The sequence below is a fragment of the Rhincodon typus genome, chromosome 15, assembly GCF_021869965.1.
Source record: "Rhincodon typus isolate 14 chromosome 15, sRhiTyp1.1, whole genome shotgun sequence".
NCBI classification, from domain to species: domain Eukaryota; kingdom Metazoa; phylum Chordata; class Chondrichthyes; order Orectolobiformes; family Rhincodontidae; genus Rhincodon; species Rhincodon typus.
The window spans coordinates 51,057,608-51,084,106 of NC_063346.1; the positions used below are offsets into that span (position 1 = coordinate 51,057,608).

General features: G+C 43.2%; 1 protein-coding gene across 4 annotated transcripts in view; it reads left to right on the forward strand.

Moving 5' to 3' along the window:
• Nucleotides 1-26,499, forward strand: part of LOC109916540 (guanine nucleotide-binding protein G(o) subunit alpha) — a 218,083-nt gene that overhangs the window by 138,215 nt on the left and 53,369 nt on the right. For all 4 annotated transcript variants that reach the window (XM_048605785.1, XM_048605786.1, XM_048605787.1 and 1 more), the window contains exon 4: nt 16,189-16,349. In XM_048605785.1, coding sequence (XP_048461742.1) covers nt 16,189-16,349 — 161 coding nt within the window. The remainder of the gene's footprint in view (nt 1-16,188; nt 16,350-26,499) is intronic.

The following is a 26,499-nucleotide window of genomic DNA, read 5'->3' on the forward strand; positions in this document are numbered from 1 at the left end:
ATGCCCACCTGAGAGGGCAGATGGGTCCATGGTTAATGGGCACCTCTGCCAGAGTCATACTCCTTCAGTACTGCACTGGACTGTCTGTCTGGATTTTCTGCTCAAATTTCTCAAGTAGGATTTGGGCCAACTGTTTCCCTGGCTTACAGACAAAACTGATATTGTTGAGGCACGGCTGACAAAACACAGGATGCTTTCATTGTTGTTTATATTGTCGTTGGTGTCAGCTGCAAGCAGGACAGCCTGCATTCAGATGGATCTGCTGAGTATGCATTGCATTAAGGGGTTTATGCTTAAGACGAGGCAGGATAAGATGTTATCGTAATGCCTCAGAGTGTGATTCTGATTGGATTTAAATACCGGGCTGGTTGCTGCATCAAATTCCAGGTAGTGCATCCCAGAGATGACATTTAACAATGCTTAATGATTTGCTGCAGTTCAGAAATATCCTGTGTTCTTGCTGTGCTTGACACAGGTGCTATTTCTCCAAGTCCTCATTGTGCCCTTATACAGCAACTTTCAGCATTGTTCCAAGATTGTGGAAAAGGTTCCAGGAACCTTGATATCGTTGAACCATTTTCCACTTTGGCATGTCTATCAAAAGTAGCCCATTAACCTGGACAGTTGAAGATGTTCTAGATTTTTTTGACCACTGTTGAGTATGCACAGAAAGTAAAGCACAGGCTAAATGCAGGATTGAAAACTCCCTTTAAATTGACAAAAATGTTTACCAAGTTCAGAAAGGTCAGCGAGCCAACCAACCACAACATTCAGAAAGTCTATTTTACATGTCTGCTTACTTCCAAGGTAGAAATTTCAAAGTGGTCTCATAATCTGCTGAAACCACCTAATGAGCTTATGGCAAATACCCCAGTGAAGAACACAGAACCTCGCTGTTTTCTCTTCACTTTCTTCACAGCCTTACTATTTGGTAACCACCAGAAAGTATTATGACACATTCTTTTAGAGCATGAGAAATAGGAGCTGAGTGGATTCCCCATTCAACAAAATCATGGCTAATATTCTACCCTAATTCTACCTTTTTTGTAGTACATTGTCCAACTGTTATGAAGCTAAACCAACACACCTCATTATGAGAGTTTTCCCCTGTACCATGACCATTACAGGTATCTTAAACTGGCTCTGAGCCAGTGTTGGAATGTAATGTTGAGGTGACATCACTTTTTCTAAACAAATGCCACGCTAAATGTAATTCATCATGTGAAGCCCCTTGAGACACTATGGGTTGAAGGGAATTATATGAATGTGAGATTTTTTTATGGCCTTTTATTGTTAGCTCCATGGGATATCTGGAAGGAGTTAAAAGCGGGAGGCAAGACAACATGAGTCACCCTTGCTCCCCTTGGCCCTTTCAAGGTTCAAATATTATTTTGTTCAAGGGAGGAACGAGAATTTGTGAAAAGTGCACCCCCTCAATACAGAGAAGTAGTAATGCTGGATTTTCACCATGACATCGCTGGTATTTAAATCAGAAAAAAATAACTGACTTTGGAGTTTAACAAAACGTGAGCGGCCACCCTTGACTCGATTTCTGGGTCTGATGAGATGTGTGTGACCATTTCTGGGTCAGAATCATATGTGGTCCCTTCAAATTGGTCTGAGCTCACAGCATCTGCCTGTCGATCCCATGTGCTTCTACCTCCAAGACAAGATACTGCCTGTATGAAATTATCCTTCAGAAAGCAACTAATTCACTTATTTATCAGCTCACTGAGAGACTGGACATTTCCAAACTGAAATATATAAGTTGTTGCTTTTTTTCATTTGTAACACCAGTTTTAAGCATAGGTAATATGCAAAGTGGCCAACATTTCACAGTAGCTTCTGTGAAGGATGAAAGTTTTGCAGCTTGCATATTTTAATTTTTACTTTAATTATATATAGCTTGAATTGGAACTGGATTAGATTTTGAGACAAAGTTTCTACTTTGGGTACAATCAGTGAGCCAGGCCCAACTTGCATTCAAAATTGACTAGTTTTCAGTCATTTTTTACCCCTCAAGTTTCAACTGAAACCTTTTATTTAACACATCCACCAAATATGAAATCTGCTGTGAGTCGGCATAGTTGGGCAGTGCTTTTAGAAGGCAGTTTTTAAGATTTACATTAAAAGTTAGGATGTATTGAAGTGTTTCAGAGATAGTAGGAACTGCAGATGCTGGAGAATCTGAGAAAACAAGGTGTAGAGCTGGATGAACACAGCAGGCCCAGCAGGAAGGCTGACATTTCGGGCCTAGGCCCTTCTTCAGAAATGGCCCTTCAGACCCTTCATTTCTGAAGAAGGGTCTAGGCCCGAAACATCAGCTTTCCTGCTCCTCTGATGCTGCTGGGCCTGCTGTGTTCATCCAGCTCTACACCTTGTTATCTCATGTATTAAAGTGTGGTGATTTTTTTGATTAATACTGCTGAAGTTGGATTTGTCACTAAAAAAGCATTTATCACCAGTGTATAATCCACCAACTGTGAGGAACCTGATTTAGGTTTCTGTCTGGCTCACTTAGTCAATTGGAACTAGCTCAGCCGGACACTCTGATGTACTGAATTGTGATCATTTTGGTGTTCTACCCCGAAGGATAGTTGAACTGATTGTTTTCAATGGGATGCCTAAAAACGACAGAGAGAGGTAGAGAGGGAAAGAAAAGGGCAGTAAATGAATTTTCTTTCCCAGCAGGATCCTTTGTGGAGATGAACCATGTTATATCCTGATTATACAGCACATGGATGCACAGGCCACAGTAATATTTAATAAACCCTCAGCAATTCAAGCAACATGAGTGTTGTCATTATCTAAACTGTGCACCTAAAGAGCAAGTCTGGTAATAAACTAAATCATAGAATCCCTAGAGTGCAGGAAAAGGCCATTTGGCCCATCAAGTCTACACTGACCCTCTGAAAAGCATACCACCCAGACTCAGCCCCTCACCCATTCGCATTTCCCACAGTAACCTTGGTGGACTGGGTGGCTCTTTTCTAATTTTGGGGACAGCCGGCCCATTAAATACATCCTCAAAGCCAAGTGCAAATACTAAAGCAGCACCATGCAGCCCCTCCTAAACTCTTGGGTTGGAAGCTGCATGAAGGCATTGCAAGGAGGTTGTCTTCTATGAGCCTCAGACATCAGGGTTGCAGCTAGTCTGCTCGGTGACAGCAACAAAGACAGGGGCAATAAGCTCAGGAGATAGACAGCCAAAAAGGCATGGAGGGTGTTCGTCAAAACAATCAGGAAATGGAGAGCTAGTCCTAACATTCAGGAGCCTGGATTCTTGGCAGATAAATGTAAATATTTAATGTCTCACTGTTCCTGCACGAGGATCAGTAAAACGGTCTACCCAATGCAGTCACTATTCTCAAATCCTGTGCTGTTTGCAATACTTTAACTGCAGATTCTGCCAGTCTTACACACTATAATCCTGCAAAGTCCACGTATATTGATATGACCTGCTGCTCTGATAGGCAGGATATCCAATTAGTGCTCAGTGTGGGATTGATGGGCTGGGTGCTCATGAAATGTGGGGAGAGATCCTCTTGTGGCACAGTGGTAGTGTCCCCACCCCTGGATTAAGAGGCCCAGGTTCAAGTCCCACCTGCTCCAGAGGAAATAGGTTGATTAGAAAAATAGCTTAAATAAAAAATGTTTAAAAATTAAAATATGGGGAGCTCAGAGGGAGCAAGACACAGAGCACATGGGAATGCAGCAGACAGCTTGGTCATTTATTCACCAGCTCATGAGTCTCTAGGCCAAATTACTACACCTCAGTTATTGAAGCTCTATTCAATATTTGTTGTCTCCAACATTGATGGAAAGCACTGACATTTGACTGGGTTTCTGTGCAACCCTCTTTTTTTCATATGGACATATTAAAGTAACATCAGTACAGTGATTAGAATGAGGGTGGCCAGGGAGACCTCGTAGAATATGAGTTCCCTGATTGGGGCTGTCAGTCTCGTCCTATCAGGGAGCCCTGGCTGACAGATATAAACAAGAGTGTCTGAAGTTCTGCTCACTCTGAGAGCTGGCTCTGAGGAAGCTGGATCAGGCGCAAGGACTCTCCATGTGTAAATGGTGGATGACTTGGTGACGGGATACCAGCCTCTGTGGATTTATTTCAACTAGCGATGCTCAATGCTGCCTACTTGAGCTCAATCATATCTGCCTCCACATCTGTCTGCTCCTGCCATACTTGGCCTCCAGTGCTGCCTAGTCCACCTGCAGTTTCCTGTGCTTCACCGCCCCCAGCTATCTGCAATCACTCTTTTGTTATACTGTTGGGCCACAGAGGTTTGAGCTTCATGTATCGGGGAATCATTAAAGGCTTGTCCTTTTGTTGGAAGAAAACTTTCTCTTTGATCTGCCAATAAAGGAACAACCTATTTCAGGCCAGCAAAGCTCCAGACTGTACATCTGAGGGAGGTTAAACAGTGAAGGGTGTTTGAGGTGAGCAGTGGGTCAGTTGATTAGGGTGCACAGACTGTGTTTGATAGACTCACTGTAGACCATCGAGTTCTGAGTCTTTTTCTCTCTTTAGCCACTGCCTGTTCCTCCAGATTCAGTAGACAACAGTTCTGCATAATGTTATCAAAAAGTATCTATGCATCCCACAGTAATGCAGCATCTTTTGTTTCTATGTCTCTTGTTATTATTCACTGTCATTGTTCTGATCTAGTAAGCGCTTATTCTGGCATGACCGTTGCAAATTATTCCTATAATGTATTTATTTTTGTTCCAAATTATCCATTATTTATCTTAACATTCGCTCCATAATTCAGCTGTTATGATGCTGTGCATCTGACACAACAATCCAACTGGAAAAGAGGGCCTTTTTAAATTTTTCATCAAATCAATTATTTAGTGACAATGCACATGTACCTCCTTGGTGGTCTGCAAAGTGCATCGTCAGCCAGGATTAGTTGTCATGGTTACCAGCTTGCTCTGTCATGTAGTGAGAAAGAAATTGGGGTGTGAGAAAGGGATGGTAGTTGCCATAGTAACAGTGGCAAATTTGATTGATTGCATCTTAGAAACGGAGAGAAAATATCACTGCTGCTCACTCATCTCGGTTCTCAGATGTCCGATAATTTACTGAACAGATCGCACATTCTACCATGAGCAGTGTACAAGTGGGCTAGGGACACTCAATGACACACAGCTGAGACTGAAGCTCTGACAGAAGATTAAGAAGCAAGAGATTGTTTTATTACTGCTGTATCATGTGTAAAGGTTACTTTTGCATGTTCTATCCTGCATTCTCCAGTACACAGACCTGACGTTAAACACGCACAGATGAAAGGTATCGTCATGGAAAGACATCATATGGATGGTATCTGACTGTCCACCTGTTACACAAGCTGCAGAATGCTCATTTTCGGGCACTGAATCCAGTATCATCCATCTTCCATTCCTAGAAAATTGGAACTCCACCCCCTCCCCCAGAGTGAGCCAGAAATGAGTGCCCTTCCACACTGCAGCCCCCAAATGCTGTAGCAGTACAATTTGGCATTAGCCTGAGTGTAGCACCCTCCTATCTGGGTCCGAGACTTGTGGATTTATACTTGACACCAGGACTGGAGCAGGTAATGTATGCTAGCACTACAGTCAGCGCTAAGGAGGTGCCACAATGCCAGAGATATCTCCTCCGGGACCACTAAATGATCTTTTGGCATAGTTTGAAGAGCAGAGAGATTTACTCAGGTGTCTTGTAAACGTTTATCCAACACCTCAAACACCACAGATTAACTGGTCATTTCTGTGGTGATTGTAGTGAAGCTGTTAATCTGGTCCAATTAGGGAGTCCTGGCTGACAGGTATAAACAGGAGCATCAGGAGTTCTGCTCACTCTGAGAGTTGGCTCTGAGGAAGCCAGACCAGTGTCAAGGACTCTCCACGTGTGAATAAAGGGTGGCTTGTTGATTGGATACCGGACTCTGTGGAGTTGTTTATGGTGTGGGCTGGCCAGCTGTCACATTTCTCAGTGTAACAGCAGTGACCACACTTCAGGCACACTTCATTAGCTATAAAGCATTCTGTGATGGCCTGAGGCTGTGAAGGCACTACTCAAATGTAAGTCTGTTCTTCCTTACTGAATTTGTGACTGTCGTGCATGATCAAACTGGTGTAACACATTTTCTTCCCGTATTGTAGCTCATGGCAAATTTCAAAACCAATTTAGAAGTCAAGTGTGTCTGTTCCTCCATTAAAGTGAAATAACATTTGAGTTTTAAGTGGCAATATTTGGAGTTTCAGTCATTCATACACGAATTTATCACCATGGTGAAAATGACATTGTGGACCTAGAGGCTTTTTCAATTAATATTAACACTGGGGTCACAAATCCTGATGTAGGTTTAACACAGTGGTAGCAGTTTTACATGACTGCACTAAAAACATTAATTAACCAATTATTGACAAGGAAATTAACTTGACTCACAGTACACGACCCAAGTTGTTCGATCAGATACAATGCTGTTATTATCAGCTGCTGCCCCGGCCTTGTGCTATTCAGGACATCACCGACAATATGGTGTAGTTATCACATAAGAGGCAACAAGTATTTTGGTGGTTCTGGAGTAGGATTTAGAAAAAGCGGTGCCCATACATCTGGGTTATCTGAAGTGATTTGATGCCATGTTTAGAACTGCACTGCTTTTTCACAAGGCATTGCAATGGGTTTCGCTTGAATCCACACTGTTCAGAGTGGATCAACATGCCTTGTGATTGTACCCATGGCGATTGCCTTCTGCAGCATCTAATCCTTGTCGGGTCACATTTAAAAGCTGCGCTAATGACATGAACAGCATAATCGTTCAGAGAGAGACCATTTGCCTCCTTGTGATACATGATGGAGCTGACCACGAAACCATGGCTGTACATTTCCTGTTATCTCTTGTCCTCCAAGCAGTTGGATGAAAAATTTTAATTCTTTCATCTGTTTTCTCAGGCCCCTTGAGAAAGGCCTGTGAAAGAAACAAAGCCAAGGCCTTGAGAATTTCCTTCAATGGGATCAACGTTCCTCAACCTGCAACCGACAGTTATCACTTTCATCATCTAATGAAATAACTTGCATTTACAAAGCGCCCTAACCCACCACCTCCAGTTGGGATGCAGACCCCTTGAGATCTGATGGAGTATTTTTGGTGTGTGATCACTGTCGCTACAGTGGTCAGCAAGATCCCACAAGCAGTGGCGCTTCCGTTGGATACCGTTTATTGGATACCGAAGTAATGTTGGCCAAGACAGCAACAGAAGTTTCTCACTTCTCTTTAAATGTTGGTTTCGCCTGAAAAGGTGCCCTTTCAGTTTAATTCCTGGCAGCACAGCCCTCTCTCGCTACTGCTCTGAAATGTCAGTCCGGGCAATGGTCCTTTCGGAGAGCATGAACCCACGGATCTTTGGAAGTAGAAGGCTAAATACTAATGATGGAGTTTACAAATTGCTACTGTCTCCCTGCTGTGAAACCAAGACACAAAGAAGCTTCTCACCACAGGACTGGCTTATTGATAGGGCAGTTACTGGGGCGAGTGGAAATGAGGCTGCCTTTCTGCTGGGAGGCGTTAAAAAGGATTTTCTCTTGAAAGTTAAAAATACTTTACAGAGTGAATTTGTTTGGATGTTTAAAATTAACTTGTAAAAACTAATGTGAGCGAATATGTAAAGAGGACTATGTAGGAGACCTTGAATTCCCAGGGTCCTGAAAGACCCCTATAGGGAAAGCCGATAGAAGTCTGTCCATTACTGCAGACAGGAATGTGTTGTGATTGTAACCAGGTCAGCCTCATAGAATATGAGTTCCTTGATTGGGGCTAGGAACCTGGTCCAATCAGGGAGCCCTGGCTGACTTAAAGGATGAATGTCAGCAATATTGGGGCCTTGAATGCCTGTCTGAGTGAGAGGCAGTGCTTTGTCACAGGCTATGCATTTGTAAATAAAGGGTGATTAGTGTTGGGATGGCAGCCTCTGAAGAGATATTTCAGAATGTACCAGCAAAAAAAACTCTGTGCTCATGTTAGCAATCATATCAGTGTCTAAGAATCATATTCAGTATTCTGACTGTTTGGCCTTATGTACCCGTTAAATTTGCCCAACCTGTAACTTCTGGTTAATCTTGTCCATTATGAATCATTCAGCAAGTATCTTGGTTCTCAAGGTGTAGAAAGAAGTTTCACTTTGCATGATTTCTATTCAAGACCAAACAATTTATTCATGTTTTGTTGAGTACTACAAAGCCAACCTCATCTGTACATGTAAGCCTGATGAAGCTCTGTGTTGCCAGAGGTATGCAATTGTGCATTAAGGGATTGGGAGGAACTACACATTTAAGGCACTCAATGCTAGCCATTTGCATCGGTAAACTAGCACACCTCAAGGTGAGGTGGTGTCTAATGCCCATGGAAGCCCATGTGTAGTGCTTTCTTTTACAATACAACCTTCATATAAATGCACAGTAGTGCTGTCAACAAGCTCCCAATAACCTGGGAACCAGTTTACTGCTATCTGGCTCTATTTTCCAAGCCTCTCACCACCTTATGCAGCTGAAGTATTTTGGTCGCACAATTAGTTAGCAGAGCAAACAATGAAGCCTCTCTTATTATTTCTAATTTGGTGTAAATTCCAGAACAAAACCTGCGAACCATTCAGGGCAATAAAACTGGGAATGAACTGCATATGGCAGTGATAAAGCTGTCAATCTAACTGATGTACTCGGTGCAAAGGTGTGGAAGATGCCTAATTAAAGTCGGTTAAGCTACAGGCGGTATGACATTTCCAAACAACAGGAGGACCAGGAGGGTGAGCAAGGATGTTGTGCCTTATCAGTCAAGCTCACCTCTCAAACTCCAAATGCTCCGCTGTGTCCCAAAACAGCAGAATATGTTTTTACAGGGGAATGCTGTGCATTAATATTTCACAAATTTGGTCTATCATTTTGAACTAGTCCTGTTCCTTTCTGCTCAGAAGTGTTTTGCATAATTTAATATTTATAGCTGACACTCATTGTCAGTGCAACCTGGCCTCATCTGAAAATGCTTGTGGTAGATCCATAGAATGATATATCACTGAGAAATCTATTCACCTCATCTTAGCAGTGCTGATTCTTGAAAGAGCTTTAGTTACTTTCATTCCCCATAATGCTACCCTTTTTAAAGCTGTTTAAGTACGTGTCCGATTTCCTTTTGAAAGGTGTATTATTGAATTTGTTTCCGCTGCCTTTTCAAGCAGTATATTGCAAATCATAACTCACAACATGGTGTGAAAATATTCTCACTTCAGGTTTGGCCAATTATTTTAAACCTGTCTCTTCTGATTAACCAATCCTCCTGCAAGAGGGAATAGTTCCAGGTGCATTTCCTAGCTTGTCATGGTCTTTCAGTTGTGATGTGCATTTTTCCTTAGATCCTGCCTACACACTTTCGGAAACAAATGTCCTCCTTAATGATCCTGTTCGTTGCTCAGTCCAATTTTTTTTTGTGTAGCCCTCATTTTTGTTTGACGGGATGAATTTTCCGATCACTTGAGCTAACCAGAAAATGATCAATTACAGGCCACGTTTTCACCCTTTCAACCCAACATCAGATTTTTATTTTCCCAGATAGATTTTACTCAGCTGCCAGTAACACCTGCCAGTGTGAAAGAAATGCTATTAAAATTTAGATGTTTGCACAATTTCCCAGTGTTCGCACTGTTGTAGATATCTGTCATCTGTCTTCCTCTTGCAGGAGTGCTTCGAAAGAACCACATCAGCACATTGGATCTATTTCGGAATCTTTATTTTAATCTTTGAATTTCCATTTTGTTTCAGAAGTCTGTTTGTTTCAGATTTTTCTAATGCCTCCATCCATCATGTTGAAACAGTAGATTTTCAAATGGGTACTTGCCAGCACTGACCCTTGTTGCAAGTATTTGGGTAATGTGTGGTTACCAGGGGGTGGGGAATGGTGTGCCAACAACAGATAATCCAGTTTCTACTCCCTTATCACATGGGGGGAGAAACCAGCCACCTGACAGTGAATATCTGGAACTCGCCACGGGTGAACCAGGTGCTGAGAGGTGCTACTATAGAAAGGGTGCAGAACAGATTCGGATGCAGGCTGGACTGGAAGGTTTGAGTCATAAGGAGAGGATGGATAGGCAGGGACTTTTCTCTGGAGCGTGGGAGAATGAAGGGCAACATTATTGAGATCCATAAAATCACAAGAGGCATAGATAAGGTAGAAAGCCAACAACTTTTCCCCATGGTGAAATAGCGAAATAGTTTTGAAATACGTTCTTTTTTGAGATAAAGGAAACCCCCACCTGCACAGCAAATTCTGCCAAACAGCAACATGTTGATGACTGTCTCCATGCTGTGCACCTTCAGTACAGGACTTCACTGATAGCCCTGGATTGGAGTTCTCCATTCTGGAGTGAGACTTGAACCCACAATCATCTGACTCCGAGGGAAACTGCAGCCTCTAACAATAGGGGGGGATGCAACTTGGGCTGCTAATTCCTGCAAATCTAGCCTGAGGCTGGATGGGACTATCGCGACCACTACAACCTGTTCTTCACCACAAACCCATCCGAATCATCAGGACTATCTGCATGAGTACATTGTGCTTGGAGCCCAGTGCAGTTCCCAGCCCTTCCTGGATGGTGATCCCTCTGTTTCTTAAAGGAATTCCCAGCTGCTGTTTGTACAGTAACTTTCTGACAGGCTTGGGGCTGAGGGAACTGTCCGGGCCTTTGGGAGGGGGTACCCTTCCCTCTCAGTCACCTAAGGTTCTGTCCCAAACAAGGCCCCACAGGTAATAACAGATCAGGCCCATTCCCATTCCAGCCTGTTTCTCAAAGGCATCTGTGTGTTTTCAGGTCTCCCCTTAATTTGACAAGGCAGCTTCCAATTGTGGGAGGAATCCTTTAAAAGGATTTATTGAAACCCTGTATCTGATTTACTGAATAAGCCTTTCACTTTATAGATTTGAGTCGTCAGGAAGCATTTTGCCATTGTTCCAATTAACTGTGTTTTTATTTTACCTGTCCTGTCTGCTCACATAAAACCTGAGTAGTCCTTATGTTTGCTATGTTTCCCCAATACAGTACTTTGCTGCCTCTCTGATATTAGACTGACTCCCCTGAACATAATGTGCCATCAATTCAGTTTGTTTGAGACTGTGTGAAATATGTGGTGCAATCTGTCCATAAACGAAACACCGTGTTGTTTCCATTCTGTAATGAGGTTGGATAACTTGTAACTTACATTGTTACTATTGACTGTTTACTTTATCCCAAATTGTTCCAGTATATGTCACTTTTCGAATATTTAACATTTGAAATTTTGTGAAATTATGAGCTTCTGTTCAATGTTAATGAGGAACAGTGATGTGGTATTAAATTCTTCTCAAATCATAACTCATCCTTTGTCTGCTCCACCTATCTCTAGTTTTATACTCAGTCTTCACAAGAGCTGTGTGTTCACATGTATACATATCTGTGTAGATAGAGCTAAGGATGTGGGTATGGACAGTGACCAGTGGGGTACCAGAGCTGTGCTTGGACCCCAACTATTCACAATATATATGTAGTCAAGGGAACTAAATCTCCAAATTTGCAGATGACATCACAAAACTGGGTGGGAAGGTGAGCTGCGAGGAGGATGCAGAGATGTTGCAGTGTGATTCGTACAGGTGGGAGTGAGAGAGCAAATGCAAGGCAGATGAAATGTAATGTGAATAAATGTGAGGTTATCTGCTTTGTTGGAAAAACAGGAAGACAGATTATTCTCTGGCTATGAATTGAGAGATGGAAATGGGCAAGAAGACCTGGGTGTCTTTGTATACCAGTCACTGAAGATACACATGCAGGTACCACAGGCAGTCAAGAAGGCAAATGGTACGTTGCCTTCATTGTGAGGATATTTGAATACAAGTACAGGGATGCCCTGCTGCAATTATACAGGGTCTTGGTGAATATTGTGTGCAGTTTTGGTCTCCTTATCGTAGGAAGGATGTTGTTGCTATGGAGGGAGTGCAATAAAAGTTTACCAAACTGATTCCTGACATGGCTGGACTGTCAAATGAGGAAGGGTTGAATCAGGTACAGTTATACAACGATGAGGGGGGATCTCATAGAAGCCTATAAAATTCTAACTGTCTAGACAGGGTAAACACAGGAAGAGTGTTCCTAATGGAGGGGTGCTCCAGATCCATGGACCACAGTCTAAGAATACAGAATAAACTATTTAGGACTGAGATGAGGAGAGATTTTGGAAGTCACTGCCACAGAAAGCAATCAAGGCCAAAACGTTGTGTGATTTCAAAACTGAGTTGGACATAGCACTTGGCTCCAGGCTGAATAGTTCCATTGCTATCCCAAGCAGCATTCCATTCTCCAGCAGCAAAGTATTGTAGGAATTCACCTCCAGGTGACAGTGACATGGAGCACGGCGAAGATGTCACTGCGCGTGGAGCACGGCGACGATGTCACTGCGCGTGGAGCATGGCGATGATGTCACTGCGCGTGGAGCATGGCGATGATGTCACTGCACATGTGCAGACATTTCCTGCAGTCTGTTTTCTCACAACCAGTTGATGACTTTGGCTGCATCTACACACAGTCATATTGCATTAGCTTGCGCTAAATCCTATTCACCCTGTCATCCCTGTGCTCAATAACCTACATTTGTCTGATCCACATTGTCTCTTGTTCACTAATGCCTCAGTTTTAAAATTGCGATCCTAATTTTCAAATGGCTCCTTGGTCTTGCTCCTCCCTAGCTCTGTAACTTTCAGAATTTCTGTGCAATTCTATTCTGGCTCCTGGGGCAACCCCATTTTAAATGTTTCAATGGCAGCCTTCTATTGCCAAGACCGTACATTCTGGAGATCCCTCCCCGAGTTGCTCCACCTCTGTCCCTTTCTCTCCTTTTTAGCACTTCCCTAAAACCTTTACATCACTTCTGCGAATTGGCCCCCATCACCGTCCACTTTTGGAAGCAATCCAGATTTAAGACTTTGGTGTGTTCCAAACCCTGAAGAGCAGGGAAGGAAGGAAAGAACTGTGTCAAGTCACAGAGCTCTTTCTTTTTAGTATGAAATGCAGAGCACTAGATATTGCACTCAACTGGCTTTGCTGCAGAAAGCGATATATGGAGACCTTTTGTGGAGAGGTGAGAGGCAAGCTTGTATGTCTCTCCTTTGAGCAGAGAAGGTTAAGAGGATGGTATCCAAACTTGAGTGGTTTGCTCAGAGTAATTGGGGGGGAAAAGTATTTACATTGACAAGAGAGTTGGTAACCAAAGAAACCAGGAGGAGATGACAATTCATCTTCACACAGAGAATTGTTACGATCTAAATGGAGATGGAAACAGTTGAATGAAAAAAAACTGGACAGTAGCAACAATAACATCAGGAGAACTGAAGGATGAGCGCTGTTGTTGAGCAGTGTTTGGTGCGCCTGGAGTGGTGTTATAGTTCCAACACACAATGATACATGACTTAAGAGGGAAACTTGAAGCTTGGTTGATTCATTCTGTCAACTGCATTTAACTACGTACAGGGGAAGGGAATTGGATGAGTGGTTTTTTTGAACATGTAAAGAGACACTGAGTGAGGATTTGAGTGGAGTCTGGAGATAAATGCCTATAATGTTTCACTCTGTAAATAAATATACCGCAAATAGAGACTAGTTTTGGATTCTTCCTTCACTAACTGGCTGTTAGGCATATAGCAGTCATGTTCCAATACTTCACCTGCCTTGTCCTTCCATGGTGGCAGAGGTTAGGGGTTTGGAAATAGCTGTTGAAGAAGCCTTGGTGAGTTGCTGCAGTGTATCTTCCATAAAGTACACGCCATTAGCACTATTAGTGGTGGGGGAATGAGTATTTAGAATATGAATGGGTATCGATTAGGCAGATTGCTTTGTTCTGGATACAAAAATCATTCGAGCAATAACTATAAATCAGAACGTGGAAGGAAGAGACAGTGGTAGCAAAATACAACCAGGGAAATGGCACAAAGCAACTGATGGAGTTGAGATAACAAATCCCTAGGTCTGGATGGACTTCGTCCCAGAGTTTTAAAAGAGGGTGTGACTGAGGTAATAAATGCTTTGGTTTTAAATTTCCATAATTCCCTATTTCAGGAAAGGTTGCATCAGACAGAAAAGTAGCAAATATAACACTTCTGCTTAAGAAACGACAGAGGCAGAAAATATAAATCTACAGGCCAGTTGGCTTGATGTTTGTTGTGGGGAAGGTGTTCAAAGTGATCATTAAAACAATTAAAGATGTGCACTTAGTAAAACTCAGGGTAGTTGCAAAGAATCAACATGGTTTCGTGAAGAGAAATCACCAGGCAGTAGCACGTGCTGTGGATAAAGTGGAGTCTGTAGTTGTACTATGGACCTCCAGCAGGAATTTGACATCAAAGCTTAATGTGAAATATGAAAACTCATGGTTGTAGGTGGTGGAAAGAAGATTGGCTTGCTAACAGGAAACAGTGTATGCAGAAATGGGTCTTTGGCAGGATGTAATCACAGGAACCTATGATGGGGGCCTCAACTTTTTTCAATTTACATCAGTTACTTCGAGGACAGGAGTTTTGACACAAACGGACAGCCAAATCAAATTGGTCTCCATCTGCATTTGCAATACAGTAAAAATAAAATACTCAATGACCCTCAAAATTGATCCCAATGGTTACTAACCGAACGTTTTGAATAATCGGTGCCAGACTTTATGAATAGTTAACACCAGATATATACTTAAACATTTAACAATTTATTAATAATGTAGTAGCTATGGCAGAGCAAAGTTAAGGCATGAGGTAATCTAATTAATGTCTACGATTTAAACCTAAGCTGTTTTGATTCTAGCCACCCACTCTTAAACAAAGACAGACAGACACAGTTAAGGGATAAATTAAAAGAAAAAGAAATAAATGAGACATGACTGGTTAGTTCACTCAAGCAGTCTCCACAAACTGTAACCTCACTGACCTATGGCATTATTCTTGCTTGATTTCTGATGACACCAATGCATACAGACAGCTTCCAGTAGGCTCTGCAGCATGTTCACTTAATTCTTATAATAGAATCTTGAGATTCTATTTAATAAGGGAGCAATCAAACCTCCAACCTGTAGCTTTTGTGGACACAATCCTGCTGACTTTCATACTTCAAAATCTACTTCAAACTCTGGCCTGCCCTTTGAGCATAAGGCCTCTCTGGAGTCACAGCATCTACAGACCACTTTTTAAACAAGTAAAAGACCTGAAATCAATTTTCAGGCCTAGCCTTGTAAACAAATATCAGTTCGTTTTTTAAACCTGCTGCTTCCTAGTCCAAAAGTCACCATCAGCTCTCGGCTCACAATTTACAGCTCCAAACCAAAAATAAGGAGAAGAATGAAATAAAATAATGAAGGTTTGTACGTGGCGTATAATGTGGGAAAATGTGAGTTGTCCACTTTGGCAGGAAGAACAAAAAAAGCAGAGCATTACTTAAATGGAGAATGACTGCAGAAATCCAAGGCACAGAGGGATTTAGGTGTTCATCACAAAAATGCAGGTACAGCATGTAATCAAGAGGCTAATGGGATACTATGATTTATTTCGAGAGGAATTGAATGTAAAAATATTGATGTTACGCTCAGTTGTACAGGACACTAGTGAGAACACATCTCAAACTGACTGCAGTTTTAATCTCCTTTTTAAGGAAGGATGTAAAAGTGCTGGAGGTTGTTGTGAATCCTCCAACATTGTTCCAATAATCAACTTAAACCCTAAATGAGCAAAGGTTTGCTGAATAAACTACAACCCCTGGTAATAGTTAAGCCTTGGAGGTCGATCCCTGAGTTGGCAGCCCAAACGTTTACCTCAGCATGACTGTTCCTGGGGCTGAGTAACCAGCTGGGATTCCTGGTTTGGATCATAATCCTGTGCCTGTCCAACTGAATGACTGCAAAGTGTGTGTATTTGCCCATTGTGGAGATAAGAGAGAGAGAGAAGGATGTTGCAGAGTTGTCATCACTGATGGGGCCATGGCCTTCAATTTCAATATTGGTCATTGTTGCCTCTTGCATTGAGCTGATTGGCTTGTGGATGTCGTTTGACATAACGCGATTGGCTCATGGCAGTCCTTTGGCGTGATGTGATTGGCTTGTTGCTGTCTCATTCTGATACATTTTCTCATTCCCCACAGGCTGATGCTAAAATGGTGTGTGACGTAGTGAGTCGAATGGAGGATACGGAACCATTCTCTCCAGAGCTGCTGTCTGCCATGAAGCGACTTTGGACAGATTCAGGGATGGTGGAATGCTTCAGCCGTTCCCGTGAATACCAGCTTAATGACTCTGCACAATAGTGAGTACGCAGCTGAATGGATTGTACATAGAGGGTTCACCTTTGAGCTGGGTGTGACAGGAATCACAAGGCTAAGTGGCATTAGCTGGGGATTATAAATATTTCAAAGGCCAACCAGCTGAGGGAACTTCACACTCCGGTCATAATGTAGGATGTGTGTTAAAGCCTCAAGGCAGTAAATTAAAACACAGTACCTGGCCAAGAAGGACTGCACACTATGTATTTGGGAAAATAGATAACAGAATCTGCCACGTGCTGGTAGATATTTTAAAGCTTCATCAGAAATGAGAATGGGAGGGAAATATTTAGCCCTAGTCCCCTAAGGACTGTAGGCATCCCTGTCTGTTGGAGAAAAACAGTTGGATATATACAGCTGGTGCTTAAGGTTCGGAGAATGGCAAATGCAATGTCTGTTTATAAAGAGGTAAAAAAATAGAACCTGGAGTCCAGTGGAATACATGTACATATTAAACAGACCTAAAGAAGGCAATAATGAAACATGGGGATGTGTGAACTTGGAAGATCATTATGGTTATGTCGGGTAGAGGTGGAGTGTGATCAGTTAAATTTTTGAGGAGATGATGTACTGGTTGGATAGGGAGATTCAGCAAACATCACTGCCTCAGGCATTTGCCCATCCTCCCACTAGATTGCTGGCAGTGGACCAGCCAAAAGGCCAGAGAATCAATAAAGACTTAGTCACCCTTGAGAAGACTGTGTGTGTCTTTTTCCCAGCCTTTTAAAAGGCAAATGGTAGGCTGGGAATGGGACCAAGGACATTGTAGGGACCTCCGTGAGGCAAAGAGGCCCACACAGATGCTCCATCGCTGGCTGGAGCGTAGGAACGGTGAGGAATCCAGGCATTGGAGAATTATGAATGATTTCCAAAGATGTGTTGGGAAACTCACCCACACTCTTGTTGGGGGGGACAGGGTGCAGGAAGCACATTTACTGGCAGACTGGGAGGTACTCACACCCACCTGCCTCACGGGAGTGAAGGGTGCCCTCCCCTTCCTTGAGCCTCTGTGTTGCCAGTGACCATTGTACATGGTAGTTGTGGTGTAACATTCAGGAACTCAGCTCACAGAGTCTCGGGCCTGGTCCGTTTAGCCCTTAATCTTATTTGGAACACTGTAGATTGGCCCACAAGATCAGATTGTGGAGAGAGGGGAAACCTCCGAAGTGGATCAGAAATTGGTTCAATCCAATACATGGAATTGGAACCAAATTGGAACCAGAGCATGTCAGGAGCCGGTGCCTGAACAGGACATAAATTATTTGAAATTCATCTAAGTTTGACAAAAAAAATGTGATGGTTCAAGTAGCAGAACCACTGAACAAACGTGGGGTGTTCTGCACAAGGTTTGAGAAGGAAGCTCAGAGATTCCATACAGCGCAGAAAAACTAAATCCAAAATCCTGATAAAATGACAAAGTCTGAAATCAGGGGGAATTAAAAATGGCAAGATGGGATAATTAGGGCCTTAGATTCAACAGCTTTACAAAGGCTGGGTGAAACTGGCAGAGTGTGAGCAGTTGTCAAAAAGAGCAGTGATCGTAGAATAGCAGAAATACAGTAATGCAGCAGTTTCCAGGCTTAGAAACTATCCCAGTGAACCATGAGATCCTTTGTAACCTTGAGGCATGACAAAACCAGTAGGTCCCAGGAAAACCAAGAAGTCAGGTTCCAGGGCTGGGTCAGACTCCAGCTCCATCCTGCAGTTTCTGGCTTCTGTCACTAGATGCCGCTGGTTAGTCAGGCTCATACTGTGGGGACCTCTAGTGACGGAGCCTGAGCACTGCAGCACCACTCGAAGGATTCAGCAACTGTACGAGGCAACTTCGATTAATCATACCGGGTGTTCACATCTACTGTAAAATTCTGTTTTTGAAATAATCGCATTGTAGGAGCCTCTTGCTTCTGCTTGACTTACTGAGTGAAATAGTGGAATGGATGTGCTTGCTGTGTGAAAATACTCCACAGAGGCCGGTACCCCGTCAGTAAGTCACCCTTTACTGATCCTCGGAGCCAGGTCTCAATGTGCACAGAACCTCTGACACTCCTGTTCTTACCTGTCAGCCAGAGTTCCCTGATTGGTGCTGCTAATCTGGTCCAATCAGGGAACGCGTATCCTATGATGTCCACCTGGCTGACCTTGTTACAATCATGAGGATTCGAGGAAATATTTTTCTTGTAGTTCCACTGTGTCCAGCTCAGATTCTGAGGTATCTTCAATGCTTGATGGAGAAGGAGAACCCAAAGGTTCCAGAACAGTCGGAAGGGCAGTTGAGGAACCAGACACTTATTGATCCCACACCGTTTGCGAGTTTGCAGCTTTCATATGGCCCACATGCTTAGGAGTCATAGAATCCCTACAGTGGGGAAACAGGTCCTTCGGCCCAACAAGTCCACACCGAACCTCGGAGTATCCCGCCTAGACCCATCCCATGTAACCCACCTAATCTACACATCCCTGAACACAATGGGCAACTTAGCATGGCCAATCCACCTAGCCTGCACACCTTTGGACTGTGGGAGGAAACCGGAGCACCCAGGGGAAGCCCACGCAGACATGGGGAGAATATGCAAACTCCACACAGACAGTCACCCAAGGCTGGAATCGAACCCGGGCCCCTGGCGCTGTGAGGCAGCAGTGCTAACCAGTGGGCCACCATGCTGCCCCACATCTACCTCAACTTTATATGTCACTGGGGGCCTGACCTCGCGTTGACCATTCCTCTTACCCATGCAGGGCCATTCCCGTGGATCCTACACCAAACCTTGTCCCCTGACGTAAACTGTCTCTCTCGTTTAGCAGAGTATTGTGTCTGACATTAGCGTTCCTGATCCAGGACCAGATCTCCTGCGTCCAAAGTCTGATATTGTCAGCTGTGACTGGAAGTGGGTCCAGAAAATTGAAAACCATTACAGACTGTTCCAGTGGCAGTACCACCGGTGGTGTATCTGCCAACAAGAGGTTGCTCATTGCATCTGCACTCATTACTTGGCTTCCCGGATGGTGTTCCAACTTGTAATTATATGCACTTAGTATTACAGCCCAGCGCTGAAATCAGCCTGAAGCTATGGACGGTATTGCCTTGTCCTCTTTGAGGAAACCTAGCAGGAGTTTGTGGTCTGTTGTTATTACAAAGTTACATCCGTAAAGTTTATTGGTGGAACTTTCTGACTCCAAATATGATTTCTAAACCTTCCTTCTCTATCTAGATGTATTAATGCTCTGCATTAGCCAAAGTCCTGGACGCATATGCTTTTGGGTGTTCCTCTCCATTGGGCCACCTCTGAGCTAATACTGTGCCGTATGGGAGGATTTGCATGTTAATATCAGATCTCGTTTGGACTCATAGCGTGCTAACACCTTAGAGTATGATAGCTGTTTTCTTCACTTCCCTGAAAGTTATGGCTTGGCTACACGACCATTTTCAAAGTTGACTGTTTTTTAGTAGTTGATGCAGAGGTGCCAGGATGGAGGCCAGAATATGTATGAACTTTCTTTAATAATTCACCAGCCCAAGGAAAGACTTAAGGTCCAGTAAAGACATGGGAGCTGAGTCCCTTTGGTCACCCTCACTTTATCTTCCAACAGGTGTAACCCGATTTTGTCGACTCTGTGGCCCGAGTGGGTCACTTGACGTGTTTAGAACATCCATTTTTCCCTTGGAAGGCGTATGCCTGCCTGGGAGAAATGTTTACGGACTATGTCCAAGTTCGCTCTAAGTGCTCCTTATTGGTCTTCACTGTTATTAGCACGTCAGTCAGATAAATGGCGGCCTGGGGTAAGCCTTGCAAAATGTTCTCTATCGTCTCGTATATTGGTACAAACCCTAATGGCTACTAATTGTGCATACTTCTGGGAATCACCATCTAACTGTAATCGCAAGTAAGCATGGCTCATGTCCCGTACATGAAGAAAAGTGCAGCCCCCCCTGCCAAATTTGCATATAAATGCTCTGTGCAAGAAATTGGGTATTTATCCAGCTGTGAGATGCAGTTTACTGTTTGTTTAAAATCCCCACAAAGGCAAACTGAGCCGTCGGGCTTCACAATCGGTACAACCGGTGCTGCCCATTCTGCAAACCGTACTGGTTTGATGATCCCTTCGCTTTCCAACCTTCTGATTTCTGCCTCTACTTTCTTCCGTAAGGCAAAGGGCACTGGGTGGGCCTTGCAGAATCGTGGAATTGCTTCCTGGTCAACATGCAAGGTGGCCTTGGCTCTTTTGATAGTCCCTAGACCTCCCTGAAAAACTTGCGGGTATTTAATTAGGACTTCACTCAGGCAGCAATTTTTTAATCAAAATGTGATGAGATAAACCAGGTGAATCTTTCTCAGCCAATTTCACCCCATCAGCTTGGGCCTGAGCCTTTTACTACAATCGCTGGTAATTCAACCAGCTGCTTCTCATAAGAGACTAGAACCGAAGTTGTACCCTTAATCTATAAAGACTCCCTGGTATAGGTTCTCAGTCTGGCCGATGTCTTGTGCAAGCCTAAGAGTTGGAGTCCAGAGCGAATTTTGTTAAAGACTGGCTCTGCAATCACTGAAACGCTGCGCAGGTATCAACCTCCATTAGAACCAGGTGACCATTTAACTAGGTGTTTATTTTGATTGGTTCTGATTTGGATGTTGCTAAGCAATTTAACTGTTCCAAACCATATGTATGTGAACTTTCCAGGGTGTGCACTCTCCTGGGTACCAGCCTCTGAGTCCTTTTACTCCATTTAGACCTGTTGGGACTTTTTTGCTGTCTCAAGTCCACATACTGGCAGCAACTACAATGGCTTGCTAGCCTGTTTCTTGAAGGAAATTTTAACAGTTTGGCTAAGGCTTGGTTTTGTGTTGGGCTTTTGCTGTGGGCTGACTTAAAGTCCCTCTGTTCACTACATGTCCAGAGCGAGGCTAGTCAATTGCCTTCACTCAAGTGGTGTTCCCCAAGCTCAGTCGGACTTGCGAGGGTGTCCACTTCCATCAAAATAGCCTGCAACTCCTATGTTTCACTTGCTGCATTTTCCAATGATAAAACCAATTGTAGTGGCTGTTTATGCTTCAGCTAGCAGGCACTTCTGCATGGTTACTCTCCCACTCTCATTGCCACTAAAATAACTCCATAGAGGCTGGTATCCCATCACCAAGTCACCCTTAATTTACATGTGGAGAGTCCTTGACGCTGATCCAGCTCCCTCAGTGTCAGCTGTCAGAGCAAACAGAACCTACAACACTCCTGTTTATATCTATCAGCCAGGACTCCCTGATTGGATCAGGTTAACAGCCCCAATCAGGGAACTCATTTCTATAAGGTCCATATGACTGAATTCATTACACTCACTACACTATGACATCAACTAACAGGATCCCTTGCAACACATTGATTAGAATTGGCATTTAAAGTGCACAGTCTGTTTGCAGGTTATTTTTCTCATGGATAATTATACAGTCCAAGCAGCATTTTTGCTCTATTTAATTCTTCCAGTTGAATGGAGGACCTTTTCCTTTTAGTTTGGGCCACAGTTTGTGCTAAGGGTTAGGGTCAGTAGAAATGGTCACTTCCATGCCCAAAACAGTGGTCCTGTCTCTGTCTCTGCTGGTAAACCTGAACCTAACTGACTGACCCTGAGATCATGGGGAAGTGCACACAAACTGAGGGCATGTCTTCACTCATAATTCTGGTAAAGCTATGTGAAGTGTCTATGATACTGTTCACTGACTGCCAACAGATAATATTCTGATGGATGATGATGATAACTACGCAGTGGATTCCCCGTCATATGCCTGTTACCAGCATCAGGTGCAGCACCTCCATTATCCCTGGTCACCAGTATTACTGAGGGTAACGTGGGGTTGATGGGGAAATGGTTAAAGTTTAATGGGAGATTTGCAGTATCACTACATTGTTCAAAGTGCCAAATTTGAACCTTTCTGAGGCAAAAATGTTCCATTGGTATTTTTCTGAGTTGCAAGCTCAGGAGATCTCCAGAACTGTCCAAAGCGATGGTTTGAATAGTCAGACTTGCATCATGAAATGAGATGCCTGCTGATTTCTAGTCTCTGAGGTTCTCATTCATTGTGAAATGACACCATATCAGCTCTTCCCCCAGAGTCATTCCTCTGTGACTGAGCAGCATGAATGGCCCCGTGCCCGCCCTCTCTACAATAACCATGTCCGCACCAGCGAGAGTCTGGGATTTGGGGGGGAAAGGCTAGCTGTCAGTCCTTCCCAATCAGGAGATTGATTGTAGCCAAGAGGAATACTCAAGGTCATTGTAGTGGAGGTTACAGTTACTGGCAAGTAAACCATATTGCATCACTGGCCATGTCAGACATCACTGTCCTGCCTTCTTCCTCCATAATCCATTCTATCCTCAACATTTCTGTGTGTCTGCCATGGCTTATGTGGTAGCATCTTGCCTCTGAAGTGGAAGTTTGGGAGGATGCATGTCACACTTCAGGACTCGAGCACAAATTCAAAGATGACCCCCCAGTGCAGTACCGAGTGAAGTGTGCTACCTTTTGGATGAGATGTTAAACAGAGGCCTTGTCTATCCCTCAAGTGATAATTAAAGATCCTATGTATCCCACTATTTCAAACCATTCACAGAGGAGTTCTCCTCAGTATCCTGAACAGAGACTGCCACTTGACCAGAATCTCTCAAAACCGACTGCTGTATGGTCATTGCCACTTTGCTGTGTGTAGGAACTTACTGTATGTTATCATCTACTACATTACCTACATTACAACAGGGACTACTACACTTCAGAGCTACTTTACTGTCAAATCCTTTGAGATATCCATTAAAAAGGTGCTGTTTAAATGCAGTCCTTCTTTATCTTAAGTGAAATGCTTATGGCACTGACCCAATCCATAATAATTTTGGAAGAAATGCTGGTGGTCGGTATATGGAGATACATACCCAATCACAAAGCAACACCACACCCAGCATCCACACTGTGCCAGTCACTGTCTGACACTGGTACCCAGAACATCTCTAAATCAAAGAAAGTGATGTGAAGGGAAGTTGTTTTTGAAATGTTTCCAGATGAGGAAAAGACTTTGAGAGACACCTTTATCAAAAGTCATGGCAATTGAAGTTGTTTTTCAAGCCTGCTCACCAAGAAATTCCTGCCTGTGGATCTGGGTCTGTGTGCCCGGGATTAACTCAGCCCATATATATGGAATATTTGTAGCTTGTGTATTTGTTTTCCAGTCCACGTAAATGGTGTTCTGGTTGATTCGAATAGCCTAGATGGCGATGGTAGTATCGCTGGACTGTTAACCCAGAGACTCCGATAATGTTTTGGGCACCCAAGTTTGAATTCTGCCATGGCAAATGGTGGAATTTGAATTCAAAAGTTTTTTAAAAATCTAGTATTAAGAGTCTCATGATGACCATGAATCCATTTTCGATTGTTGGAAAAACCCATCTGGTTCACCAGTGTCCTTTAGGAAAGGAATCTGCCATCCTTACCTGGTCTGGCCTACTCTAGACCCGCAGCAATGTGGTCCACTCTTAACTGCTCCCTGGGCAATCAGCAATAAATGCTGGCCTAGTTAGCGACACCCTCATTCCCTGTCATGATCATGGAATCCTCTCAGTGAATCCCAAAATGTGGATGAAGGTCTATTATACCCAGCTAGTATTTCAAATTATTGTTCTAATGAAAATGACATTCCTACAATTTTTCTCTTTCTGGTTATTCATTCTTAAATTATTGATACTATTGCAAAAGTTGGCATTTACTTTATTGCCCTTCAGAGGTGGGCAATCCATATTGGGAAGATACTCCCACAATACTGTTGACTGGGGAGTTCTAAGGCTTTGGCTCAATGTCAATGAAAGAAAAGCAAATGTTCAGCAAATATTGATCAAGCAGCCTGAATATTCTGGCTGTGCTCCACGATTGCCTCGTTTATTATGAGTTGCAAATTGTCTATTTTCAGCCAGAATATACATTACATCCCATTTAGTTCACTGTGTCTCATGTGGCATTGTGCTTTCCTGTGTCTCTTTCACCCGTTGCCTCATCAAAACTCTTTGGCATCCACTGGTGTTTGGGGAACCATAGGCCCATAGAGCCGTGTCTAACTCTCACCATGCACAAGCACCATAATGTCCTATGCCGTGTGTGTCTGTAATTGACAGTGTGAGAGGTCGAGAAAGGAATTAGCCTTGCAAACTTCAGAAAGTGGCGACTGCATCATTACCGCCATTACATGACCATGTGAGTTTGTCCTTGATTTGCACTCTCTGCGAACATGTATTTGTAAATCACTGGCATAATTTACAGCTAGCTGACTTTGTAACACTCAAATATATTCTATTGTGTTGCAGGCAGTTCAGAAAGAGAACTGCAGCAGAAAAGAAAGGCTTACATGTGGTGTAGGCGGATACAACAGCAATGTTTAAGAAGCATCTTGATGGATATATGAATAGACACGGAATGCAAGGATACCAACTGTGTAGAAGCAAAAGGTTTTTAGTTTAGACAGGCATCCTGTGTTGGTGCAGTTTAGGTAGGCCAAAGGGCCTGTTCTGTACTGTACTGTGCTTTGTTCTTTGTTCATTTATGTAGCAGCTTGAACAACCACATAGATAGTGAGTCACTATCACTTGAGCACTTCTGAGTTGAGTCACTGTTGGAAGAAGCAATCTGCACACTGCAACCTTTCCACAACCAGCGATGAGACAAAAAACTATAATCTATTTTACCATGTTTTTTGAGAGATAAATATTTGTCAGGACAAAGGGAGAATTCCCTTCTTCTCTTCACAGTAGTGCTATGGCCTGTGAATAGATAGATCCTGAAATTACTGTCCGCTTCAAAATGCAGTTCTCCCATTCATGCAACACGCCCTCAGTTCTACACTGCTGTGTCAGCCTGCAATATGTGCATAGTCTCTGGAGTGGGACTTGAACCCGCAATCTCATACAGAGTGCTACCAGTTGATTAAGGACATAAACTGATAAAATGATTGAAGTCCCCAGCTAAATAGATGATGGAACTGAGTGTATTTGTACCTGTGGCAAGTGATGGACTCTGTTGTAGTTTAATTCTGCGGATGAGGAATAGATTCCCAGATGGTAACATGATCTGCAGCAAGCTCCAGAGGCAGATTGAGTTTTCCGACGAATAGGAGCATCCAGTTGTCCAGTTGGAGTGTTCCAGTTGTCATTTGTACAGGAATTTCACTACAAGACTCAATATCTTGCTTGAACTCACCCATGTCCTTACCCCAATCCCCACACATGAAGCTTTGTTCCCACATAGTCCGCTATTACACACAACCCATTGCTAAACAGTAAGATTCTCCATTGATAGCTATTCACCCTCCTAGCCTGACCGTTATCCATTCCTTTGTCTGTTTAACTGTCCTTCTCTCTCTTTGGGCTGTATCCCCACCTATCATTTATTCCTTAGCCCCACTTCCCACCCCATCTTTGGCATAAAAACCAACACTTTCCCAGCTACCATAAGTTCTGAGGAAGGGTCACTGGACCCGAAACGTTAACTCTGATTTCTCTGAGCTTTTCCAGCAATTTCTGTCCATACTGATTTTGAATAGAACTAGGAAAATTAGGGACATAGAGTGAAGGTAATTGTAGAGGTAATTTTAGGACAGGAGCTGCTATAAACAAAGATAATGGAATAGAGGCAAAACTCCAAGGACCAGGACCAATTGGAAAATGAAAGGGGGGATTTGGGGAGTTACTTAGGCTCATTCTGGTGGAGGAACTAAAATGGATCAAACCACATCCTCATCAATAATTATGAGCTCGTACCTCATTTTTTCAAAATCCTCTCCAGTATAACAGGCCAGACACCACTGCGGCCCTCTACAATTACCAACAGAGGTACTCTATTGTAGATTAGAAACGTGGTCAGTTTGCTGATTAAAAACCAGTTTGGCATCGTGTACTGCAGGAAGTGTTTTGCTCTCTTTGTAATGTGGACTTTTTTTCTCTAGTATTGAATTCCAGTGTTTTGGGAGTATTTTAAGAACCCCAAATTTGTAGTCATGTTCCTGGGGAGGGAGGGTGTGTGTAGGAATCCAGCAACAATTTTTAAAATGTAACAACTTGCATTTATGCAGCACCTTAAACACGGGAAAATGACACACGCTTCACAGGAGAGTTAG